A 26,140-nucleotide genomic window follows, 5' to 3' on the forward strand; every position below is an offset into this window, starting at 1 on the left:
TTTACTCTCCTCCAGCCCTGCGTTGGCATTCACTCAAGCAGAGAGACAAAGCTTGCCCGTGTATAAGTTGATAGAGTCAAGGTCAGCAGCAGTCGTCAACTAGAACAGAGCGCGCACACACACACACACACACACTGGCAGTTCAGAGATGATTCATCAACCTGCAACTCTATTCCTTACTGAAAGATGCTGCCATACCTACTGAGTAAATCTAGCAACTTTTGCTTTTATGGTGTACAAAGCTCTTCATGTGGCTTTAGTCTAGTTGTTGACAAGGGACAAGAGGAGCAGAGAGACGGTGGAAGGGATGAGAAGCAGGGGGAAGAGTGAAAGTGAGGGGGAGAGGGAGGGTAGGGGAGGGGGGGGGTGGCGTTGAGAAGAGGGTGTTGGGGGTGGATGGCGCGGCGGGGATGGTGGTTAAGAGGAAGAGGATGAGTGAAGGAGAAAAGAAGGGAGAATGGAGGGGGGGGAGGAGGGGAGAGGAGGTAGGAAAGAATGAGGTGTGTCAGTGCGGAGAGAATATGAAAGCAAATGGAGGGATGGTAGAAAGTTGTTGCATCTCTGAGGTTTTTCCAGTCGTCAGCTCCAGTTTCTGAGATGGAGACAGAGAAAGGGTGAGGAATGGGAGCATGGTTAGGCAACCTGTTATTTCATCAGTTTATTTCCAATTCAATTTAATAGGAGATGGCAAATGTAGTATAACTAGATCTTGTCTGATGTCAACATTGGGCAGGGTTTATTTTCTCTATGCTGAGGAGCTTGGAAGTTTGGGTGTGGACCTCTAGGGAACAAATCAATGCAGCACACTCCTCACTGCAACAGCTCGGCTTACTCACTTGCCCACCAGATTGTCAGGCAGCGGGTAGATGGCTCTTTTCCATTCCTTGGCAGGGAAAAACACGGAGGGCTGAGTGATATCACCAGAACATTGTGGGTCAGCCAGGAGGCACTGTGGCATCAGGTATCGCCAGTTCACTCCAAAGTCAGTCGAATACTGAACATGGACCTGATTCTGAATGACTTTTTCTGTAGTCTTGCAGCCCACTGAAATCTGAATCGAAAACAAAAACATTTCTTAAACCAGGTCCACTGATGTTTCTCACTGGTTGGCATTTTGCTTTACTGTCATTAAAAATTATGTTCCATTTAGTTTGCAAAGAAATGATCTGACTTTGGTCAGGTGAAAATCATTGCTGGATATTTATAACCCTTCATCTGCAGGGAAACATGAGCTGCACAAAAAGAAAAACTACTGAAAACACTCAGGTCGGGCAGCAGCAGCAAAATGAGAAACATATTTCACATTTCTGATGCGGGACACATTGCAGCCACATTGACTTTTCCACAGATGCTTCTTGCCTGTAGTGTATTTCCAGCATTTTCTATTTTTATTTCAGATTTCTGGCATCTGTGGTTCATTGATTGTCATTAAAATGAGCTGATGATTTATAACACAAAATTCAGTGCATAATCTAAAACAATGCATCAGTGAAGCATCAAGGATTTCTGACTAAGTGCAAAGTATACTACATCTGTGACATATATTTACACAAAGGGCACACAATGACCCACTGCACTACTGAGGGAGTGTTGCCTCACTGGTTCGGATCTGTGCAGTGAGACATTAAACTGGGGCCTTGTCTCATCCCTCATTTGGAACACTGGTGTGCTGGTTAAATTATAGATGGTAATGTCTAATCTGGAGCATTGATTTGGAGTTGTAAATTCAAAATCCGCTAGAGAATATTTAATTCAGTTAATCTCACTGAATTCAGAATTGGTAATTGTTTTAAGCATCTAATATCCTTCAGGGAAGAAATCTGCTTGCCTCACCTAAGCAATCCTACATGCCACTTTTGGGGTATGGTTGACTTAATCGTCCATTGAAATTAGAATCACGTATTAATGGTGCAGCCCAGTCTATTTTGCAACGTCCTCTCACAAAATTCCAGGGACTAGTGTTACTCCCAAACCAGCAAGATCTTTATTTCCAAAAAGGTAATGGGCAGTGAATGCATGGGAATACCAGACCTGCAACTTCCCCTCCCAGACACACAGTACTTGGAAATAAACTGCACCCTTCCAGCATCACTGGGTCTAATTCGCTGCTGTGGGATTATCTTTTACAGAGAAGGACTTTCTCAAGGGCATTAAGGATGGGCATTAATTGCTGACCTTGCTGGCACTGCTTACTTCCCCTTTGTAAAAAAATATAAAACTTATGGCACTATTTCAACGAGTTTCCCCTGGTGCCTTTATCATTGTGCATTCTCAATAATAGCACCAGGAACAGGTTACCCAGTCACAATCATATCATTGTTTATCAGGCTTCCTGTGGGCAAAAGGAGTAGCCAAGATTTCTTAATGACAAACAGTTGCTACTCTTCAGAAAACTCCAAACAGTTCAATGTGTTGTTTTTTTAAGTAAAATGAGCATTACTTTGAGTGGACATCAAGATGCTCAGCCTGTTAACATTCTTTTCAAATGACTTAGGCTGATTCTGAATAAAGGAAAGTGAAAAGGAGACAAAATAAAAGCACGCATTTGGAAACCTACACAAAGAGTGCTGGCAATATTTCACAAACCAGTCAGCCTCTGCTGAGAAATCCACATTAACATCACTCAAGACTGTCATGTTATGATTAAAATGCTATCTGACTCTCTCTGTTGGGCACTGACTTTCTTTGTTTTAACTTTTTTTATGACAGACCATCCAGAAGTTGGACAAAATGCAGTACCTGAGCTGCACTGCACTGCAGAATCAGCCTGGAGCAAATCTTTACAGCTATAGACATTTGGATATCTAACCTTGCCTGTGTAATCCTATTACCAATCGGCATTTTCCATCAAGACGTACAACAGAATATCAAATGCCAATTCAATTTTACTTTGCAAGATGATGAGGTTTCACCTTAAATTGCACGATCCAGTCCTCGCTTGGTGTGAGGTCGTGGGTCGTTGCATCGACTTCCCGCCCATCATGGCTGCCACACAGCATCACTCCATCAGGCGAATCACAGAATCTCTCCACAGAACACTCATCATGGAACATCCAGTACTTGTTTGGTTTGTAAGCTGCCAACATGTTCACAGTTTCCAGCAGTTTAGAGATAAAAACATGTTTTAGAGAATCATTATCAATCAATAAAACCAACTGGAGATCCTCTCGGCAACAAGTTCTTGTTAACTTAGAACCATGGAAACATAGAAATTAGGTGCAGGAGTAGGCCATTCGGCCCTTCGAGCCTGCACCGCCATCCAATATGATCATGGCTGATCATCCAACTCAGTATCCCGTACCTGCCTTCTCTCCATACCCTCTGATCCCCATAGCCACAAGGGCCACATCTAACTCCCTCTTAAATGTAGCCAATGAACTGGCCTCAACTACCCTCCGTGGCAGAGAGTTCCAGAGATTCACCACTCTCTGTGTGAAAAAAGTTCTTCTCATCTCGGTTTTAAAGGATTTCCCCCTTATCCTTAAGCTGTGACTCCTTGTCCTGGACTTCCCCAACATCGGGAACAACCTTCCTGCATCTAGCCTGTCCAACCCCTTAAGAATTTTGTACGTTTCTATAAGATCCCCTCTCAGTCTCCTAAATTCTAGAGAGTATAAACCAAGTCTATCCAGTCTTTTTCTTCATAAGACAGTCCTGACATCCCAGGAATCAGTCTGGTGAACCGTCTCTGCACTCCCTCTATGGCAATAATGTCCTTCCTCAGATTTGGAGACCAAAACTGTACGCAATACTCCAGGTGTGGTCTCACCAAGACCCTGTACAACTGCAGTAGAACCTCTCTGCTCCTATACTCAAATCCTTTTGCAATGAAAGCTAACATACCATTCGCTTTCTTTACTGCCTGCTGCACCTGCATGCCTACCTTCAATGACTGGTGTACCATGACACCCAGGTCTCGCTGCATCTCCCTTTTCCCAATCGGCCACCATTTAGATAATAGTCTGCTTTCCTGTTTTTGCCACCAAAATGGATAACCTCACATTTATCCACATTATACTGCATCTGCCAAACATTTGCCCACTCACCCAGCCTATCCAAGTCACCTTGCAGTCTCCTAGCATCCTCCTCACAGCTAACACTGCCCCCCAGCTTAGTGTCATCCACAAACTTGGAGATATTGCCTTCAATTCCCTCATCCAGATCATTAATATATATTGTAAATAGCTGTGGTCCCAGCACTGATCCTTGCGGTACCCCACTAGTCACTGCCCGCCATTGTGAAAAGGACCCGTTTACTCCTACTCTTTGCTTCCTGTTTGCCAGCCAGTTCTCTATCCACATCAATACTGAACCCCCAATGCCGTGTGCTTTAAGTTTGTATACTAATCTCTTATGTGGGACCTTGTCAAAAGCCTTCTGGATGTCCAGATACACCACATCCACTGGTTCTCCCCTATCCACGCTACTAGTTACATCCTCGAAAAATTCTATAAGATTCGTCAGACATGATTTACCTTTCGTAAATCCATGCTGACTTTGATTTCACCACTTTCACCACTTTCCATCTTTAATAACTGACTCTAGCAGTTTCCCCACTACCGATGTTAGACTAAACTGGCCTGTAATTCCCTGTTTTCTCTCTCCCTCCCTTCTTGAAAAGTGGGGTTACGTTTGCTACCCGCCAATTCCCAGGAACTACTCCAGAATCTAAAGAGTTCTGAAAGATTATTACTAATGCATCCACTATTTCTGAAGCTACTTCCTTAAGTACTCTGGGATGCAGCCTATCTGGCCCTGGGGATTTATCAGCCTTTAATCCATTCAATTTACCCAACACCACTTCCCGACTAACCTGGATTTCACTCAATTCCTCCAACTCCTTTGACCCGCGGTCCCCTGCTATTTCCGGCAGATTATTTATGTCTTCCTTAGTGAAGACGGAACCAAAGTAGTTATTCAATTGGTCCGCCATATCCTTGTTCCCCATGATCAACTCACCTGTTTCTGACTGCAAGGGACCTACATTTGTTTTAACTAATCTCTTTCTTTTCACATATCTATAAAAACTTTTGCAGTCAGTTTTTATGTTCCCTGCCAGTTTTCTTTCATAATCTATTTTTCGTTTCCTAATTAAGCCTTTTGGCCTCCTCTGCTGGTCTCTGAATTTCTCCCAGTCCTCTGGTATGCTGCTTTTTCTGGCTAATTTGTACGCATCATCCTTCGCTTTGATACTATCCCTGATTTCTCCGTGTTATCCACAGATGCAATACCTTCCCCGATTTATTCTTTTGCCAAACTGGGATGAACAATTTTTGTAATTCATCCATGCAGTCTTTAAATGTCTTCCATTGCATATCCGCCGTCAACCCTTTTAGAATTAATTGCCAGTCAATCTTGGCCAATTCACGTCTCATACCCTCAAAGTTACCTTTCTTTAAGTTCAGAACCATTGTTTCTGAATTAACAATGTCACTCTCCATCCTAATGAAGAAACTCAACCATATTATGGTCACTCTTGCCAAAGGGGGCACATACAACAAGACTGCTAACTAACCCTTCCTCATTACTCAATACCCTGTCTAAAATAGCCTGCTCTCCCGTTGGTTCCTCTACATGTTGATTTAGATAACTATCCCGCATACATTCCAAGAAATCCTCTTCCTCAGCATCCCTGCTAATTTGATTCAGCCAATCTATATGTAGATTGAAGTCACCCATTATAACTGTTTTGCCTTTGTCGCACGCATTTCTAATTTCCTGTTTGATACCATCTCCAACTTCACTACAACACCCACCAGCGTTTTCTGCCCCTTAGTGTTTCGCAGCTCTACCCATACCGATTCCACATCCTCCAAACTAATGTCCTTACTTTCCATTGCGTTAATCTCCTCTCTAACCAGCAACGCTACCCCACCTCCTTTTCCTTTCTCTCTATCCCTCCTGAATATTGAATATCCCTGGATGTTCAGCTCCCAGCCTTGGTCACCCTGGAGCCATGTCTCCGTGATCCCAACTATATCATAATCATTAATGGCTATCTGCACGTTCAACTCATCCACCTTATTACGAATACTCCTTGCATTGAGACACAAAGCCTTCAGGCTTGTTTTTACAACGCTCTTACCCCTTATACAATTATGTTGAAAAGTGGCCCTTTTTGATTTTTGCCCTGGTTTTGTCTGCCTGCCACTTTTACTTTTCACCTTGCTACCTATTGCTTCTACCCTCATTTTACACCCCCCTGCCTCTCTGCTCTTGTACCCATCCCCCTGCCACATTAGTTTAAATCCTCCCCGACAGCACTAGCAAACACTCCCCCAAGGACATTGGTTCCATTCCAGCCCAGGTGCAGACCGTCCTGTTTGTACTGGTCCCACCTCCCCCAGAACTGGTTCCAATGCCCTAAAAATTTGAATCCCTCCCCCTTGCACCATTTTTCAAGCCACGTATTCATCTGCAATATCCTCCTATTTCTGCTCTGACTGGCCCGTGGTACTGGTAGTAATCCAGAGATTATTACCTTTGAGGTCCTACTTTGAAGTTTATCTCCTAGCTCCCTAAATTCATCTTGTAGGACCTCATCCCTTTTTTTACCTATATCGTTGGTGCCAATATGCACCACGACAACTAGCTGTTCACCCTCCCCCTCCAAAATGTCCTGCAGCCGTTCAGTGACATCCCTGACCCTTGCACCAGGGAGGCAACATACCATCCTGTAGTCTCGTTTGCGGCTGCAGAAACGCCTATCTATTCCCCTGACAATTGAATCCCCTATTACTATTGCCCTTCCACTCTTTTCCCCCCCCCTCTTGTGCCGCAGAGCCACCCATGGTGCCATGAACTTGGCTGCTGCTGCATTCCCCTGATGAGCCATCTCCCTCAACAGTATCCAAAATGGTATACCTGTTTAGGAGGGAGATGACCGCAGGGGACTCCTGCATTACCTGCCTACTGCTTTGCTGGCTATTGGCCACCCGTTCCCTTTCTGTCCTCTTACCTTTTACCTGCGGTGTGACCAACTCGCTGTACGTGCTATCCACGACTTTCTCAGCATCGTCTTGGATAAGCTCCAGTTTTACTTGACTTAAAATTTCCTGACAACTGATGAGTAGATATTAATTTTCACCTTGAAAGTGTTGCATTATTTGGATGTGCAGTGTTATTGTATTGCAGTGGTGAAGATAAAATGCTCACCATTTGGGGGATGGCAATGTGCCACAAAGCACACATAAGGGTAGCACACTTGAGGGCAATACTCTGCTTTTGGCAACTCATTACACTAATCTCCACAAGGATGAAGTTTTTCTCCACTGAATATTTGTCTCTGAGTTAGAAGTATGTGCCTTAGGAATGTAATTCAAAATTAGTTTCAGCATCACAGGACACAATTAGAAAGTTGCAGTGCAAGTCATGATGGCAATTAGTTTACAAGCCTTTCTACTGAGACTCCAACTGGGAGCGTGGGAGATTGGGTCTCAAGACTGGATGTACAAGGTGGTTTTGTAATTATCTTGGAGAAATTATAACTTGACCCAATTGTACAATGGAGTCAGAGATTAGCCTTGAGGTGTAATACTGATGGTTGCTCTATTTTGGTATAAACGCAATCAATTATTGAAGTTGGAGAGTCCCAAGGGACAGGTAAACATGTCTTTATGGCAAGATCCAGCGTGTTTTTGTTTCTGTTTGCATCTGAACACATTATTCAATGCAATAAAAGAGATAACAAAAGTGGCATTCAGATAATCATGAGTTAACATTTTCAGAGTCCATTATTTAAGAATTACACAGTAAACCTTCCTATGAGGAACCTCGGTAACTATTGGCCGTGGAACTGTGATTTACCTGTGGATTTTTCCTGAAACAGGTCAAAGCTGATCCTGCCCACAGGACCACTGTCAGCGGGGCTCCGGTCATGTGGTGGGACAGGGGTACTGCTGAACGTATCCAGCATGAAGGTTCTCTCACTGGCTGAACCAGCTATCAACACATTGTCAATGGCCCAGTCGCTCTGGTCACGGCCATCATGGGTTGGTTGCCACCATCGGAAACGTGTGCCAACTATTTTCGCCTCATATGGAAGGAGAATACTTACAAAGCTACAAATAAACCACAAATAAGAATTAGCTTTATTTCATGTCAAAAATATACAATGAAAACTTCAGTGAAATATCCTGGTATACTGCGAAGTTTACATAACTAGAATAGTAAACCTGGACTAGTGATCCAGAACCTTGGCTTCAAATCTCACCAGTGTAGTTGAGAAGTTAATAAGTTACATGAAACTGGTATTTAAAAGCGATTATCAGTAATGTTCATCATGAAACTCGCAGACTGCAGTAAAAATCCAACTGGGTCACGTATGGGCTTTCAAGAAGGAAATGTGTCCAACTTATCCAGTCTGATTTGAATGAGACTCCCTCCCTGTAGCAAAGTGTTTGACTTTTAACTGCCCTTTGATATGTGCAAGCAAACCTCTTAGTTCAAAACTAATTCAAGGATGCACAATGAATGCTGGCATTATCACTGATGCTCACATCACATGAATTGAAAAACAAAACATTTGAATAAGCAATTATGAATAAAACGGATTAAACTAGGCAGTACAGTGGCGCAGCAGGTAAAACTGTGCCACACAGTGCCAGAGACTTGGGTTCAATCCTGACCTTGGGAGCTGTCTGTGCGGAATTTGCACATTCCCCGTGACCACTGGGTTTCCTCCCACATCCCAAAGACGTGTAGGTTCATAGATTAATTGGCCTCCGTGATAGTGGGTAGGGAGTGGATGAGAAAGTGGGGAAACAGAGAATGTGATCAGCCTGGGCTCCGTGGGCTGAATTGCCTATTTTTATGCTAAATGCTAAATCAGTGGCAAATTGAGGATGTAACTAGGAAAATGGACAAGGGAGAGCCAGTGGATGTAGTGTACCTGGACTTTCAGAAAGCATTTGATAAGGTCCTACATAGGAGATTAGTGGGCAAAACTAGGGCACATGTTATTGTGGGTAGAGTGCTGACATGGATAGAGAAGTGGTTGGCAGACAGAAAACAAAGAGTAGGGATTAACGGGTCCCTTTCAGAATGGCAGGCAGTGACTTGTGGGGTACCGCAAGGCTCGGTGCTGGGACCGCAGCTATTTACAATATACATCAATGATTTGGATGAAGGGATTCAAAGTAACATTAGCAAATTTGCAGATGACACAAAGCTGGGTGGCAGTGTGAACTGTGAGGAGGGATGCTATGAGAGTGCAGGGTGACTTGGACAGGTTGGGGGAGTAGGCAGATGCATGGCAGATGAAGCTTAATGCGGATAAATGTGAGGTTATCCACTTTGGTAGCAAAAATAGGAAAGCAGATTACTATCTAAATGGTGGGAAAAGGGGAAGTACAACGGGATCTGGGGGTCCTTGTACATCAGTCTATGAAAGTAAGCATGCAGGTACAGCAAGCAGTGAAGAAAGCGAATGGCATGTTGGACTTTATAACAAGAGGAATCGAATATAGGAGCAAAGAGGTCCTTCTGCAGTTGTACAGAGCCCTAGTGAGACCACACCTGGAGTACTGTGTGCAGTTTTGGACCCCTAATTTGAGGAAGGACATTCTTGCTATTGAGAAAGTGCAGTGTAGGTTTACAAGGTTAATTCCCTGGGATGGCGGGACTGTCATATGCTGAGAGAATGGAGCAGCTGGGCTTGTACACTCTGGAGTTTAGAAGGATGAGAGGGCATCCCATTGAAACATATAAGATTGTTAAGGGCTTGGACACGCTAGAGGCAGGAAACATGTTCCTTATGTTGGGGGAGTCCAGAACCAGGGGCCACAGTTTAAGAATAAGTAGTAAGCCATTTAGAACAGAGACGAGGAAACACTTTTTCTCACAGAGAGTGGTGAGTCTGTGGAATTCTCTGCCTCAGGGGGCGGGGGAGGCAGGTTCTCTGGATGCTTTCAAGAGAGAGCTAGATAGGGCTCTTAAAAAATAGCAGAGTCAGGGGATATGGGGAGAAGGCGGGAACGGGGTACTGATTGGGGATGATCAGCCATGATCACATTGAATGGCGGTGCTGGCTCGAAGGGCCGAATGGCCTACTCCTGCACCTATTGTCTATTGTCAAATTGTTATGGCAGATTAACTAGATTGTTATTCACTCCAAGCCTGCTGCTGATTTCCCCTTTTTTCACTTTAAATACTTGTTTCACAACAGCTGCTGCCATCTGAGATTCCTCGGGTAATTAGCTCTTGATCTCTGCAAAGGCAACTAAAGGCCAACCAAGAGGACAGTTATTCCCTTAACAAGTGAGACGGATTGAAATCAAGATGACGATATAAACAGCAACACTCTCACAAGTCCAGAGGACGTGGTACAATTCAGGCAGTGGTAACGCTCTAACAGTTGGAAATAAAACCAAAATGTCAACAAATCATTGGATTAGGTAGCAACTGATGTGGGGTCTTTGTCCGAAACAGACTCAACACCATGAAAATAATTAAGCTGCAGGTGGTGGAAATGAGTAATAAAAAAAGATGCTATAAAACCTTGGGAGGTCTGACAGGACGGAGATGCTGATAATAAGCTAAAGACAAACATCAATTACAAGCCTGCTGACATTAAGGGTGGTACAGTGGCACAGCAGTAGAGTTGCTGCCTTACAGCGCCAGAGACCAGGGTTTGATCCTGACTACGGGTGCTGTCTGTATGGAGTTTGTAGATTCTCCCTGTGACCGCGTGGGTTTTCTCCGGGTGCTCCAGTTTTCTCTCGCACTCCAAAGATGTGCAGGTTTGTAGGTTTTTTGGCTTTGGTAACATTGTAAATTGTCTCCAGTGTGTACGACGATAGTGCGAGTGTAGGGGTGATCGCTGGCCAGCCCAGATTCAGTGGGTTGAAGGGCCTGTTTCCAGCTTCTTCTCTAAAGTCTAAAAGTCTCCTATAGCTCCTCCCACCCTAACCTTTGTGATATATCAATCCCATTTTCCATATTCCTCTATTGCTACCTTATGGACTGTGGTAGCATGACAGAGGCCTTGACTGCATTACATCTACTTCCTATGTTTCAGTACTCACACCCTCTCTCTCTCTCTGGACAGAGCTGGGATAGAGTTCTCCCAATCCTCACCTTCCACCCCATCAACATCCGTCTTCAACCTTCACAATTTCCCCAAGTCCAACTGAATTCCACCACCAGGCCACACATTCCTCTCAAATCTCACAACCTAGCTTCAGTATTTTGAAGGTCAGTTCCCTTTGTGACGTGCTGTTCCGACCCCACCTTTTGATCACTTCCCGTACAATTTAACTCTTCCCTTCCCGTCCCCACGAACACAAACAGTCATTCTAGGTGGAGCAGTAATTCACTTGCACTTGCTTCCATTGAGAATTGGCTATTTCTGGTATAAATCTTCAATCTGTGATATTTGATCCATCTTTCTCCCACTATTAGCACAGCCCGACCTACAGCAAACCATTCTGTAACTTTTACATTTATTTATTTGGTATTCTTAATTTCTACTTCCCTTCATTTCCTGGCCTGTGTTCCTTTTCTGCCCCTACAACTGCCTGCATTAACATTTTGACCAGATAATCTCCACAATTTATCGTCTCTGCAACCTGGCTTCACTCCGTCTGAGATGTTCATTTTGCCCTATATGAATCCCTACCACTTCCTTGCTGCAATGTTTTTTTTTGCTCCTTTTAACCAGAAATATTAACCCTGTTTTGTTTTCCACAGTTACTGCCTGACCTGCTGAGTGTTTTTATTTTAACTCAATTCAAGTCAAGAGAGTTTATTGTCATGTGTCCCAGATAGGACAATGAAACTCTTGCTTGCTGCAGCACAACAAAATATTGTAAGCAAAAATACAGAACAGTTCAGTTCAATATACACATAAAAAAAGACTCCATTTCCAGTCATGTTAGGAATTTGACATCTCTGTCGCAAATTACAAATTTAAATGAAGGGGAGCTTGGTCAAAGAACTTCCAAGTTTCAGAAAACAAAGAGGAGAGTTGACGTTTAAGATCACAAATAGGTTTAGAGGAAATAAATAAACAGAACCTGTTTCTAGTGGCTGAATGTACAACAATAACCAGGGAGGATCAATTTAGAGCAATTGGCAACATAAACATTTAGTCTTTAAATGCAATGAGGTTGATGCAGATTGAGTAATCACCTTCAAAGATGAAATAGATAAATACTCATTAGAACAAAAATTAGAAAAAAAAAATTGGAGCTCAGAAAATAAGTGGTGGGTTTTATGGGAAAGCTTTTGAAAAGGGACCAAAATCAATGGGACAAATAACTTCTGTCTTTCTTTCATGACTGCTGCTCTAAAACTTCTTCCATTCGGAAGTCAATTCGGATGTCTCAGCATTACGCTGACACTTATTTTTTTCTGCCAATAAGACTAACTGGAAAATTGCCTATTTGTATGAAGGACTCCCTACATCTTCAATGTAAATTCTGAACATTCACTATTTAACAAGACCTGATTGTAACCTCAACAACAAATTCCTGCCCACCCTGAGTAACGTGAATCCAGCTCTGCTGTGAATATTCAAATACTTTGCTTCTACCATCCATATAACCATATAACAATTACAGCATGGAAACAGGCCATCTCGGTCCTTCTAGTCCGTGCCGAACACTTACTCTCACCTAGTACCATCTACCTACACTCAGACCATAACCCTCCATTCCTTTCCCGTCCATATACCTATCCAATTTATTTTTAAATGATAAAATCGAACCTGCCTCCACCACTTCCACTGGTGGCTCATTCCACACAGCTACCACTCTCTGAGTAAAGAAGTTCCCCCTCATGTTACCCCTAAACTTCTGTCCCTTAATTCTCAAATCATGTCCTCTTGTTTGAATCTTCCCTACTCTCAATGGAAATCCTTTGAAGAACTGTGTACCAAAAGACTTGGAAAATAAATATTTTGCCTCATCTTTCCTAAATAGGCAACCCCTTATTGTTAAACATTGATGTATGGTTCTAGATTCTCCTGCAAGGTTAAATTTCCTCTCCATGAGCACTTACAAGATGCCTCAGAAACGTGTACATTTTCCTACCTACCTTTATATCAGTAGGCCATCCAGCAACCATGTATTATATATAACCATTTTATCTCCCCTTCCCATATCCATGCTGATTTCTCTGTCCTGGACCTATTGTCTATTGTCAAATTGTTATGGCAGATTAACTAGATTGTTAGTCACTCCAAGCCTGCTGCTGATTTCCTCTTTTTTTTCACTTTAAATACTTGTTTCACAACAGCTGCTGCCATCTGTGATTTCCCCACCTATTTCTCAATAACCTAGTATCTCATGTACTCATCAACCACTCCCATCCATCACACACACTAGAGCAATTTATAGCAGCCAATTAACTTAACAACCTAACAACCTGTTACACCAAACCAAACAAATAAATGATCCACATATCCCCAAATCCTTGTTTCCTGTAAACCACCCTTTGGCTTGCCACTTCGCAGGGAGCTTTTATTTTCCACAATAACCTTTGACACACCAACTTGTCAAATGTTTTCTTGAAATCCGAACATAGCTCAACTACTGCTTTCCATTCATCACATCACGTTCCTTCATTGGAGAATATCAATAATTAGTCAATTGTGATTTCCTGATATAATATAATTTTGACTGTAAATCAGACGCTCAAATAAAGTTCAGAGTGAAGCAGAATAAGGAAAGCTCACACCACTTACTTTGTTGCCAAGTAAGGCTCCATTGCCAGGTTCTGACAGCCCTTGCCATTCACACTGACTCGTTAGTTAATGCACCTTTTAATTTAGAGACATCTGCAGCTCCCCAAAGAGGTCCATATGTACAAGTACTTGAGATACTCACCTAGGCTTATTGTACTGGTCGAAGAAGATTTCCATTAAGATGTTCCATGTGATGCCTCCATTGACAGAATAATCCAGAAAGACTCCCTGATCGCGATTGTTTGGGGGAATAAGGCAGCCGTACATGAAGTAAAACTGAATAAATTCAGCATCTGTGAGGTCCAGATCTACCGTCACCAGCTGACGTGTGCAACCCTAAAGCAGAGGAAGAATTCCATCAGAGACAAACGTCACTGGTTTTGGGCATGTTAGATGCCAAGTTGTCTCAGCACAGTGTTTGTTTAAAAACATTATCGGAAAGGAAATAAGCATGCAATTTAATGCAAGGAGCCTTTGAACGTGGATTAATGCAATAAGTCTTTGAACACAGTCCTTTAATGGGAGGTACACAAAAATGCTGGAGAAACTCAGCGGGTGCAGCAGCATCTATGGAGCGAAGGAGATCGGCAACATTTCGGGCCAAAACCCTTCTTCGGACTTGAAGAAGAAGTCCTTTAATGGGGTTTGATTGTACTGATTTGTATCCAGGTATCATCGCACCACAAAACATTGGTTCATGAAATATTTCATAAAACCTCCCCACTTCTATATGTCATCCCCTTTACAATAAACATTGTTCGCCTTCCAAATTACGTACTGTACCTGCGTGCTAAATCTCCTCGGGCTGGGTAGCTCAGAGCCATGAAAGGCTGAATCTCGTTCTTCAAAGCTGAACATTTTCTATGATTATATATTTGAACTCAACCTCTCACAGTTAATGGTTTATTTACACAGCAGCCCGGTTGGAAGCAACCGAACCTGAAGATCGCACTCACTCCACTAAAATGAAGAGCCATTCCTGAGGCCACGACTCCACAGACAGTGCTGAGTTTGCCTCCGTTCACCATCAGCCAGTTGTTGCCGGAGGGGGATCTGTTGAAGTTGTCTTTAAGCTGTCGGGGAAGACTGGACTTTGGTTCATCACAATACGTGCCATCCCACTCCTCATCGCAGCTGGGTTGAAATAAAAGCAGTTACCAAGATTATGGACACAGAGATTAAGATAATTGAGTGATAATAGTCGATTATGAAAGCATCCCACAATTACACAAGGAAAGACTACATCTTTAAACATTTCCTGCAAACAAGGACACTGCAGCTCTGCTTTGAGACGCTGCCGGTATCCAGTACATAACACTCTTGCAGGACTCATGCATTTGTAAAATGAAACATTAAGGTTCGGCCTCAGATCCAGGGTCACAGTGCTGGATTACTGATGCCAACAAGTAACTTCCTTTGTTTTTACTTGCATCAACAAATACACTGATATAATCATACACTGCCTTTTCACGTTAGATTTTCAAAGTCAGTAGCACCTGCACAAATGATCTCCTGAATAAAAGAAACATTTGTAAGTAAGGTGGTAGAGTTGCATTCAACGGTGCTGAAGGCAGATTGGTCAATTATTTTGTTGAGGGTGGGCTGGGACTTTTACGGTGTCTGATATTCTCTCTTTCCCGCACCTGCCAGATGTTGTTGAAGTAGTTCTATTACTTGAGTCAACATCAGCCAGGTCGGATTGCATTGTGGGATTAATGAAAACATGGGTCTTTGCTAACCTTCAACTTGACTTATACAGAACTAAAAACCACGTGATATGCAATTGGGAGAATTGTCCTCAGATGCTTTCATGTACTCCTGTTTGTCATAGTTGCGGTAGGGAGGGGTACTGATTGGCAACTTTGACTGGTTGTATTCCAGGAGGTTTCATCACAGGGCAGCAAAGTGGCACAGCCGCTGCCTCACACCACCAGAGACCTGCGTTTGATCCTGTACTCAGTTGCTGTCTGTGTGGAGTTTGCACGCACTCCCTCTGACCGTGTGGGTTTCCTCCTACATGCCAAAGATGTGAGGGTTTGTATGTTAATTAGCCTCTGTAAAATTGTCTGTGGGTGAGAAAGTGGGAAAATATAGAACTTGTGTGAAAGGGTGATCGATGGTCAGCATGGACACTGTGGGCCGAAGGGCCTGTTTCAACGCTGCATCTCTAAACTAAACGAAATAACTGCATATTTTGAAATTGTTATGTAGATGGATAGGGAAGGGCCATTAATAAAAGTCCATGATCTGTCCACATTCTGGGGTGTGGCCACATTCAATAACGTAAAGGAGGACATGGCAAAAGTAGATTGGGTGTATCTGCTTGCAACCATGTCCACATCTGCACAGTCGGAAATATTCAATGAAGAAATAGCAAGAATTCAAGGCTTTAATTCAATAATTCAAAGTGTATCGATCAGGGCAGGGCAGGAGATATGATTTACACAAACTTTAGTAGGGCCATTGACAAGCCCCATATTGACAAGCCCCTGGTTCAAAGGTGAGGCCGCATGGCATCCAATCCTTCAATAGCCACAAACTCCTTTTTATGTGGTGGAGGTGATTAGAGCTATACACAGAAATAAGTGTAGTCACAACAGTATTCTGAGGTAGACGCACATCCCAGCATTTCAGCTCAGTTTTGATTTTCTAACAGATCCCAGCAGTTAACAAGCAGGATTAAGATAATTTATTATTAGTTTGCTTTCATTTTGTAGAAACATGACTTTATTTGCTTTAGCATTGTTCCTTGCATTTGTTTCATCTGCTACCTGCCTACCAACTTCAACATATTGAAAACATTGAGGCCTATCTTATCTGTTCAGCTTTGATAAACACTCATATCAGATCGTCTCTGATGGGGGGGAGAGAAGTAGGGGATTAGTTACCTAAAATAAGATAATTTAATGTTCATGCCATTGGGTTGTAAATGACCCAAGCAGAATAGAGGTACTGTTCCTCCAGCTTATGTGTGGCCTCACTCTGACAATAGAGGCAGCCCAAGACAGAGAGGTCAGCATGGAAATGGTTGGGGGAGTTAAAATGGTTAGCAACTGGGAGTCTGGGAGGAGCAGGCCGAGTGCAAATGTTAGGCAAAGCTGTTGCCTAATCTACGCTTGGTCTCACCGATGTAAAGGATGCCACATTGAGACCACCAAATGCAATAGATGAAGTTAGAGGAGGTGCCTGTGCATTTTTGAGGTTGCTAACTCCCCCTCTCATACTCACCTTTCTATCCCGGGCCTCCTCCACTGCCAGAGTGAGGCCACACAATACTGGAGGAACAGCAGTTCACGTCCAGTTTGGAGTAGCCCATATCCCAACATTAAATTCTACACTTTTACGTGAACAACCCCACCGCCATTGTCTCCCCCCACCCACTTTTCTGTCTCTTCCCTTGTCCCACCTGTTTGTGCATCAATTTCTCCCTTTCCCCTTCCACTTATATTCCTTCCTCTGGCTTTACATTTCTCACCTCCTCTCTCTTTACCTCCTCATCTCACACTTTTTGTCTTTTCATCACTGGCCTTTGTCCAACCATCTGCCACTGAAAGTCCTCCTCACCGGTATCCATCTATCACTTGCCAGGTTTGTCCTGCTCCCATCTCTCTTTCAACTTGTTCCACCCACTGCAATCAGTCTGAAGAAAGGTCCCGACCCAAAACATCACATTTCCCTCTCCAGAGACACTGCCTGGCCCATCGCGTTACTTCAGCATTTTAAGTTCTTTTTGGTAAACCAACATCTGTAGTTCTTTGTGTCTACACGAAAGGAAATACAAATCTATATTGGTGATTCTGTGGCATGCACAATCCAGATGTGTTAGGATGCAGCGGGTATGCTAATACCAGGACAAACTTAAAGCAATTGAAGAACAATACTTTGAAACAGTTGGTAGCATGAACATCAAATATCCTTCACTTACATGCAGGATCCGCGTGAGCACCTTCCATGGCCAGAGCACATGTCCAGACAGCTGTCCCCGATGTACACATTATCAATGGCCCATGTCTGCTGCTTCTCAAAGGGTGCGGGTTGATACCAACGGAAACGAGTGGCCTGGGACCTGTAATGGATAATAGACTCAAATAGAATCATCAGTTCATTTATTCCTCAAATGGTACTGCTGTTGTGGAGAATAGTTCAACCTCACTGAGCAACTGAAGGAAAGCAGGTTGACTGACATGGCTTGCCCACAGGCCAGCAGCCTCTCCAGCACAGTGCAGTGGACAGAGGTTAATTGTTATCATTAATTTGCATTTCTTACTTTTGGTCTTTGTCACTGACTTGTTTGGCTGGGCAGTAACTGAAGGGCCTGTCCCATTTGGCAATTTTTTCGGCGACTGCCAGCGTCATATCAGTGTCGCCAAAAGATTTTGAACATTTCAAAATCCAGCGGCGACAAAAAAAAATGTTGCGACACTTGAAAATATGTCATCACGCCGCGCGTGTCACCGCCGCAAATTGTTCGGTGACCTGATACTTCAGTCAATGATGCCGGCAGTCGCCGAAGAAAATCGGCAAGTGGGACCCTTGAAGGTACAGCAGAGAATCTGAGCACAGTCCTGTGTATGCCGATGGCAGGCAGGGGAGGAAGGGGGCTGAATAGTGACTGGCATCCTTCACCAGCTCTGGCAGCTGCCAAAACCTACCTATAACCTCCATGTTTTCACATACACTTCTCGGCAAATATCTCAGCGCATGAGTGAATGTAAAATATCGCTGTGAAATATCATCCGTTTATCAATAAACATGGCAAATATATCAGAAGCGATAAAGATTGTACTTCACACAGTGGAGTTTAAAAATGGACATCACTAAATAATAGTGATTGATGGTATATAAAAATAAATACATTTTGTAAAAATGTGTCATTCCACTTCAAGCAAATCTTAATCAGATACTGTAATGCCTTGACAGTATGAGCTGCAATGTTATTTAAATTGGATTAAAGATATTAAGCCCTGGGAACATTTGAAATATGCATGTTCTCTGGGCACAACACCACGTACTCTGCACCACATGACTTTGACTAATGAGGCAGGTGGACAGCAGTCTTGACATGTGAGCTGGAGGGGCAGCCCAGCAGAGGGGCAACGGAAGTCTAGACTCGCATTCTGGGGTAGAACTGACCCCCCAGCTCACATTTGGGACAGTTGCCTTTAACACATCAAAACAATGTTGCAGAGTGTCTGGCAGATTCATCTGGTGGCAAAGCTGGGATATCCTGCTTACTGAAAGTTCCTCCATATGGTGGAACCTCATCTGTATCTCTGCCTCTGGATCACAAAGGTACTTCACCTGATGTTAAGACCAGTGTGACGGCAATGGGAGGTTTACCTGTGCCAGTTTAATTGTTACTCTTTTCCTGTTGTTCAGGGAGACTGATACTTACTTACCTGTTACGTGTAGTTTGGATCCAGGGATCAGAGGAGCAGTTACTTTGTAAAATTAAACTGAAGGAGGGATATAACACCTGCCACATTCATGTTTCAATTACTGGATTCTGTCCACAGGAATCAGACTAATAATTCTAATGAAGCTGTGGCAAATCAGCAAGGAAATATGAATTAAACGGGTTCTCCTGGGGACAGTGCTGCTTGCTGTCCACGTGTGTCGCCTGAGCTTTAGAAATCATTGCAGAGTCTCACAGTGTTGGCGGCAGTTATTCACAACACTGATAATGTTGCAACGCCTGCAGTTATAACCCAGGCCTCGCAGTACACGGGGCCACTCAGGGCATACGGCCCATTCAGTAAGGATGATCATGTGGAGGGGAGTTTTGCTGCAACCGCTTAGGGCACCTGACCTCACCTCCATTTCAGCTTCATGGCAGCTTTGTTGCGCCCCACTTTGACTGCACTTCACGCGACCCTGTAGTTAGCATGAGTATGACGTGGCTGCCAGGGATCGGGCAGGCAGCGTTTTCACACAGTGAACAACCCACTTTTTTGGAGGGGGGAGTGTTGAATTTTCTTTTGTCCAATTGGGCAATAGGGTTAAATGCCCCTGGGATTTAGCTTTTGGTGAAAACCAATTTCTAGGAAATAGTCAGATTGTGCAGTGTTCACAGTGATCACCAGATGGCAGTGTTTCCCATACAAGCGAGATCTGTAACAGATAGACGGGAATATTGGGGAAAGCAGAGAGATAAAGGCACTGCACAGTGAACAATGATTATCCTTTCCACATGATGTCCAAATGCAAATTCTCATCTGTGAGTTTTGACAGCAATTGTGGGCAGGTACTTTGACCTTCGTGCCATTTTAGCCAAGGCTGATTTATGCAACATGGCTCATTTACAGAGATTATATAAATATCTCTTTTTTATTTCTTCCCTGGGGATTCCCTCGATTTGCCACACACAAGTAACAGGAGAAGACGGGGATATCATCCCGGGATTAGTTGATCAGAGGTCAATGGATGGTTTTGGCCAAATTGATTTCCTCAATTAAAATGTGCAACTGTGCAGTATTTTTCAAAAAATAATGATGACATTTTGATCATTAAATATTTTCAGACACATTTAATTCCCAGGGGATGAACATTTCTCCTTTGATACCATCTCTGTTGACACTTTCCAGCCTCTCCCCCCACCCCACTATCAGCAGCTCAGTGAAGTAGAAATACTCTTGCCTATTTTTATGCAGATGTTCTGTGAACTGAAAGGAAAGGTGCGGGAGATACCTGGTGTAGGGTGGCAGTGGCAGCGTGAGTCTGGTCCACTTGTTGAATGTGTCTGACACCAGGACTTTCTGCAGGTGGTACTTGTTACACTCCACGTTGCTGGGGAGACAGTCAGTCAGCACAGGCTGCCATGCCAGTCCCAGATCCACGGAATACTGCATCTCCACAGCTGAATGAACGAGAGAGACCCAAATGTTCATAATAACAGTTTCAACGCATTTGCTTTAAATTCTTAGACCAAATCCCGAGGCAGAATATAGCATGCAATTTCAGATCTGAACATAAGGGGTCAGGACCCTGCAAGGTCTCAGGGTTTTGGAGCTATAATGCAGGATCAGGCAGGTCAGCATCATGGGACGGCTTGTATAAACTACCAACAGCAAAACACAAAGTGCTGTAGGAACTCAGTGGGTCAGGCTGCGTCTGTGGAGGGAATGCACAAAATGCTGGAGGAACTTAGCAGGTATAAACCACTACATGTAAGAAGGAACTGCAGGGAGACATAAAATGCTGGAGTAACTCAGTGGGTCAGGCAGCATCTCTGCAGAAAAGGAATAGGTGATGTTCCGGGACAAAAGACCCTTCATCAGACCCACTGAGTTATGCCCCTGTCCCACTTAAGAAACCTGAACGGAAACCTCTGGAGACTTTGCGCCCCACCCAAGGTTTCCATGCAGTTCCTGGAGGTTTTTGCCAGTCTCCCTACCTGCTTCCACTACCTACAACCTCCGGCAACCACCTGCAACTTTCGGGAACCGCACGGAAACCTTGGGTGGGGCGCAAAGAGGTTTCCGTTCCGGTTTCCTAAGTGGGACAGGCATTTTGTGTCTGCTACATTATTAACATTACCAAGCATGAGACAATACCATCCTGAATAAGCAGTGGCAGTTTAGATTTGGGAAGGGATTAAAAACATTGGCATTTTGCTCAGTACTTCTGGAGTTGAAGGAACTTCCCCCAGGAGAACGGAGGACTGGCTCTACTGCACCAGCGGAGAGCACCACATTCAGGAGTGAAAATGCATGACAGGAGTGCAGGAGCACTCATGATTCTCTGCCCATTGCTGCTAGTGGAAAAACATTGGCTACAAGAACTTCAGGCTCCTGATCTCAGAGTGCTGGATCAATCCTTGTAGCCTGGGCATCAACCCAAGCTGCAGATGGCCTGGGGAAGGGATGGTCCCTCTAAACTGGGCCATCCGCTTTCAACGTCTTGTGTGCTTGCTATCAGATTTTGCAGGTGCGTTTTGTGCCTGAGCAGTTCCGATTTCTACATTTCTAACAGTAATGTGTAAATGAATCGTTTTTTTTTCTCAGGCACAAAACACATTGGGCAGCCTTGTGTTCAACATACATTGCATGCGCATTCTCCGAATAATTTGTAGTAACATGTTCTCAAATGTAGCCATGCACATGAAACCCAGATGGAAGTAGCTGCATATTTTCAGCCTGTTTCTGTGCAGTATGACTCTACTGTGGTTGTGATATTATTAAGGAAATCCATTTCACTGTAGCTGGCCTCCAAACCTTTACCAGGTGGAGGATGCCATCCCATGAGGGATTATTGATGCACCCTTTACGAATGTGCCACCTGCCGTGTCTGTATAGATGACCCTGTTCCTGAAATACGAGATGGAATCAGACTTTCCAGGAATGGTGAACGGGAAGCCTGCACTACCACGATACAGCCAGCCGAGGGGAAGCTCACAATTGAATAAATCCAGAAGATATTTACCGTAACATGAGTCTGTGACGGAGCAGGAGGCAGCAAAGTCAAACTGCAAGAAAGAATCTTCGTTCACGACTACGTCAGTGGAGATAACATAGCGGGTGTAGGCTTTCTCGATGAACACCAGCGCATCCCCACTCGAACCGCAGACCGGCATCTTGGTGCCTCCTGGGTGGAGCAGCCACTTCCTGTTGTCCAGAGTGCTGAAGTTATCCTCAATCACCGTTTCACCCAGAATGCTGCCTCCAATCACTATCTGTTTTATTCAGAGAGGCACCAGTGAGGGTCAATACATTACACACAGAGCAAATCACAGGCACTAATACAGTACGAAGATAGACACAAAATGCTTGAGTAACTCCGCGGGACGGGCAGCATCTCTGGAGAGAAGGAACGGGTGACGTTTTGGGTCGAGACCCATCTTCAGACATAGAGTTATCATTGTTACTGGAGTTTGAGACTTGGCTTTCTTTCGAAACCACCAAACCATTTTAAATGATGGGAAAGAGTCACAACATGAAAATAGTCATTGGATTGAAGCTTCAGAGAACCATTTTCCTCTGTGGACGGTACCATTGCCTGAGTCCCGGCCACCAGACAGGGGCAGTACCTGGAGCAGGTCATGTGCAAATGCTTGAACAATCCACTGGATGAGTGGTCACCCCTTCATATCTGCCTCGAGCATGCTGTGTTATCTTTCCTTGGATCTACCCGGTAGTCAGCAAAACCCCTAAAACATGGTCGCAGAGTGATACAGCATGGAAACAGGCCAAAACATTCACCATTTTGAATTATGGCAAAACGGACAATAAAGGGGAAGCTCAGAGGTGCACCTGGTAGAGCTGTCCCTTCACAGCATCAGAGATCCAGGTGCAATTCTGACCTTGGGTGCTGTCTGTGTGGTGTTTGCATGCTCTACCCTGCAATAGCATGATTTTCCTTTAGGTGCTCTGCTTTCCACCCATATCTCAAAGAAGTGTGGGTTGTTGTAAATTGTCCCCAGTGTGTAGGTACGTGAGCAAGGCTGGGGGGTGATAGTGAGATTGTGGGATTGAGGCTGGGATATTTTAAACGGGAGGCTGATGGTTGGCAGAGTTATGGTGGGCCCGTTTCCATGCTGTATCACTCAGCGACCTTGTTTTAGGGGTTTTGCTGACTACCGTGTAGATCGAAGGAAAGATAACACAGCATGCTCGAGGCAGATATGAAGGGGTGACCACTCATCTGGTGGATTGTTCAAGCATTTGCACATGACCTGCTCCGGGTGCTGCCCCTGTCTGGTGGCCGGGACTCGGGCAATGGTACCGTCCACAGAGGAAAATGGTTCAATCCAATGACCATTCCCATGCTGTGACTCTGGCCACTTAACATGGGACCTGGTCTTCACCAGTCCAGGCATGTGGAATTTCCAAAAGCAATCACTCCATTCCAAAGACATACAGCTTTGTAGGTTAATTGGCTTGGTATAATTGTAATTTGTCCCTAGTGTGTGTAGGATAGTGTAAGTGTGTGGGGATCGCTGGTCGGCGCGGACCCGGTGGGCCGAAGGGCCTGTTTCCGCGCTGTATCTCTAAACTCACTGGGCAGCCAACAGAGCAGGGATTCCAGCTGCTATTTCACTGCCCTCAGCTTGTGTCCTTCCTAATACTACATAACATCTACCCTTGTCTAGAGGCCAGAGGCCTTGCAGCAAACACTTGCCTTCACCCAATCTACTGCGAGTGCCTCCCCGCATTCAATGTACTGCACTTGCCTTCATGAGTTCAATGTATCACGCCTGCCTTCAGCTAATAGATCTCACCTCATCAATGGCCCAAGGGCTGTAGAAATGTCCGTCTTCAGAGGGCTGCCACCAGCGAAGTCGGGTGGAGGAGGAGCGGGCCTTCATTGGAATCTCGAGAGCAATGTATCGGCCCACGTTACTGGAGTTGCTGAAGAGGAATTCCTGGAGCACGCCCCAGCTCAGGCCTCCATTCATGGAGTACTGCAACAGCATTGGCTGGCTGCGGGGGTCAGGTGATGCCTTGCCACAGCCCAGTCTCAGGAAGAACTGCACAAACCTGAGTGAAAAGTGGAATAAAATAGCTGGCATTTCATAGTTAAAATGTCCCTTCGGACGGACTTTGTGGACGCTCACATAAGGAATTGATTCATGCAGTAAGTTTCTGGGTAAATGTCAGAATGCCAGCAGGCCCACTTGTCATGGCAGAGTGAACCACATCACATTTGTTTCCAACTCAGAGCAACACCTTAATCAAGGTGGGATTGTGGATTGGAAATTAAAACCAGGAGATTTTCTAAGAGGCGAAGAAAAATGGCTCCATCTTTCAATGCATCGTGAATATTTAGCGGTTTTACATGGCATCTTTATTTAAGTCTAGTATTACCAGCTGACTGATGGCCCCGTCCACATATTTCTGGTGGTTTTGACTATTAATATCACAGACCTGATCCTCCCAAGAAAAAATGTGCAGTTAAAATCTCAACAAAGCAAAATGTTATTGAGATACTGGTTGGGCTGCAAGTTGCTAAGGAGATAAGAGTAATGCCCACTTAGGAAACCTGAACGGAAACCTCTGGAGGCTTTGCGCCCCACCCAAGGTTTCCGTGCGGTTCCCGGATGTTACAGGTAGTGGAAGCAGGGAGGGAGACTGACAAAAACCTCCAGGAACCGCACGGAAACCTTGCGTGGGGCGCAAAGTCTCCAGAGGTTTCCGTTCAGGTTTCTTAAGTGGGACAGGGGCATAAGGTTCGCTGTTTTGTGAGTAGATAAATCACCTCCCTGGTGCGGGTGGGATATATTGTACATTGCCGAGAGAATTAAAGGAGGTAAATGCAGAGCCACTGGTCAGACTCAACAGATCTACAGTTTCTGGGGTGGTGCCCAAGGACTGCAAAAGTACCGCAAATGTTACACCTTTGCTCAAAAAAATGCTTTAAGTGTAAACCCGGCAGTTTCAGGCTCATCAGCTTGTTGTCTAGAGAATGTTCTAGAGACCAGGATCCAGGAAGGAATTAGCAGTCACTCAGAAAAGAGCAAGGAGGTCATGGTGAACTGTTTATTATAAGATACCGTTTTAACCATAACTGGAGTACTGGATGGCAAAGTTTAGGAAAGATGTTAAAGCCTTATAGGGTGCAATAGAGATTTTCTGTGAGATGACGGGTTTTAGTTTGGGGAAAATGCGGTTGTTCTCCTTGGACAAAGCAGGATGGGAAGATTACGACAGAGGTATTAAGTATCATGAAGGAACTAAACAGAGACTCTTTGTGTTTGTGGATAATCAACAACCAGATGATGCAAATTGACATAAGGTGGCATAAGGAACAATTTTTTTAGACAGCAAATAGTCAGACTATGGAATGCAGAGGCAAGTTCAATCATAGTGTTCAAACAGAGGATGTAACCTTTCTGTGATCCTCTGTTGAATCTAGCTTACTCCATTAAAATCATTTTTGAAGGAATTCTTGTTTCAGTGACACAAATATAATGATAATCCAAGGTCTGTTGGAGGTTAATTGCAGGAGCAGGGTCAACAAAATGTCAGATCTTTATAAATAACTCATTCCTGTTCCAAGGGACGTAGTGGATGTTCAAGGTCAGAAAATCCACAAGTGACTGTCCCTTTGTCTTTCCACCAAACACCTCTTTAAATTGAGGCACATGATTCATGTCTGACGTGTCTGACAACCTCAAATACAACACTTTCCATGCATAACATATGTTCGGAAAGGAATTCTGAGCACTCAGCAGCAAAGTTGGGGCTGCGACTTTAAATTCTCGCATTTGGATCACTTCATCTGGAAAGCGTAGGTGTTTATTTTCTTAAACTGAAGTAGATTCTTTAGGTTACTGGCAAGTTCTGACTCTGAAAACTAATTTGCTGTTTATTTTTAATGAGTATTCATGAAGACGCCCACTGCCCCACAGGCTTGCATCATGGTAGCGTTGATGGCATGCTGCTGTGAAAACCACTGGGCACTCAGCATCAACTTGAATGGTTCTGTTATCAACCTTCAGGTCTCAAATTAGCAGTTTCA

The 26,140-nt window shown here is 44.2% G+C and overlaps 1 protein-coding gene across 1 annotated transcript in view; it reads right to left on the bottom strand.

Annotated features, from left to right (window-relative positions):
* Positions 1-26,140, bottom strand: part of reln (reelin) — a 253,257-nt gene that overhangs the window by 25,089 nt on the left and 202,028 nt on the right. Inside the window, exons 44-52 of the mRNA XM_055653596.1 lie at positions 23,901-24,159; positions 22,106-22,355; positions 20,372-20,540; positions 17,610-17,750; positions 14,641-14,818; positions 13,827-14,020; positions 7,807-8,060; positions 2,913-3,076; positions 837-1,051 (exon numbers count right to left, since the gene is read on the bottom strand). Coding sequence (XP_055509571.1) covers positions 837-1,051; positions 2,913-3,076; positions 7,807-8,060; positions 13,827-14,020; positions 14,641-14,818; positions 17,610-17,750; positions 20,372-20,540; positions 22,106-22,355; positions 23,901-24,159 — 1,824 coding nt within the window. The remainder of the gene's footprint in view (positions 1-836; positions 1,052-2,912; positions 3,077-7,806; positions 8,061-13,826; positions 14,021-14,640; positions 14,819-17,609; positions 17,751-20,371; positions 20,541-22,105; positions 22,356-23,900; positions 24,160-26,140) is intronic.

The sequence above is a fragment of the Leucoraja erinacea genome, chromosome 22 (assembly GCF_028641065.1).
Source record: "Leucoraja erinacea ecotype New England chromosome 22, Leri_hhj_1, whole genome shotgun sequence".
Taxonomy (NCBI): Eukaryota; Metazoa; Chordata; class Chondrichthyes; order Rajiformes; family Rajidae; genus Leucoraja; species Leucoraja erinaceus.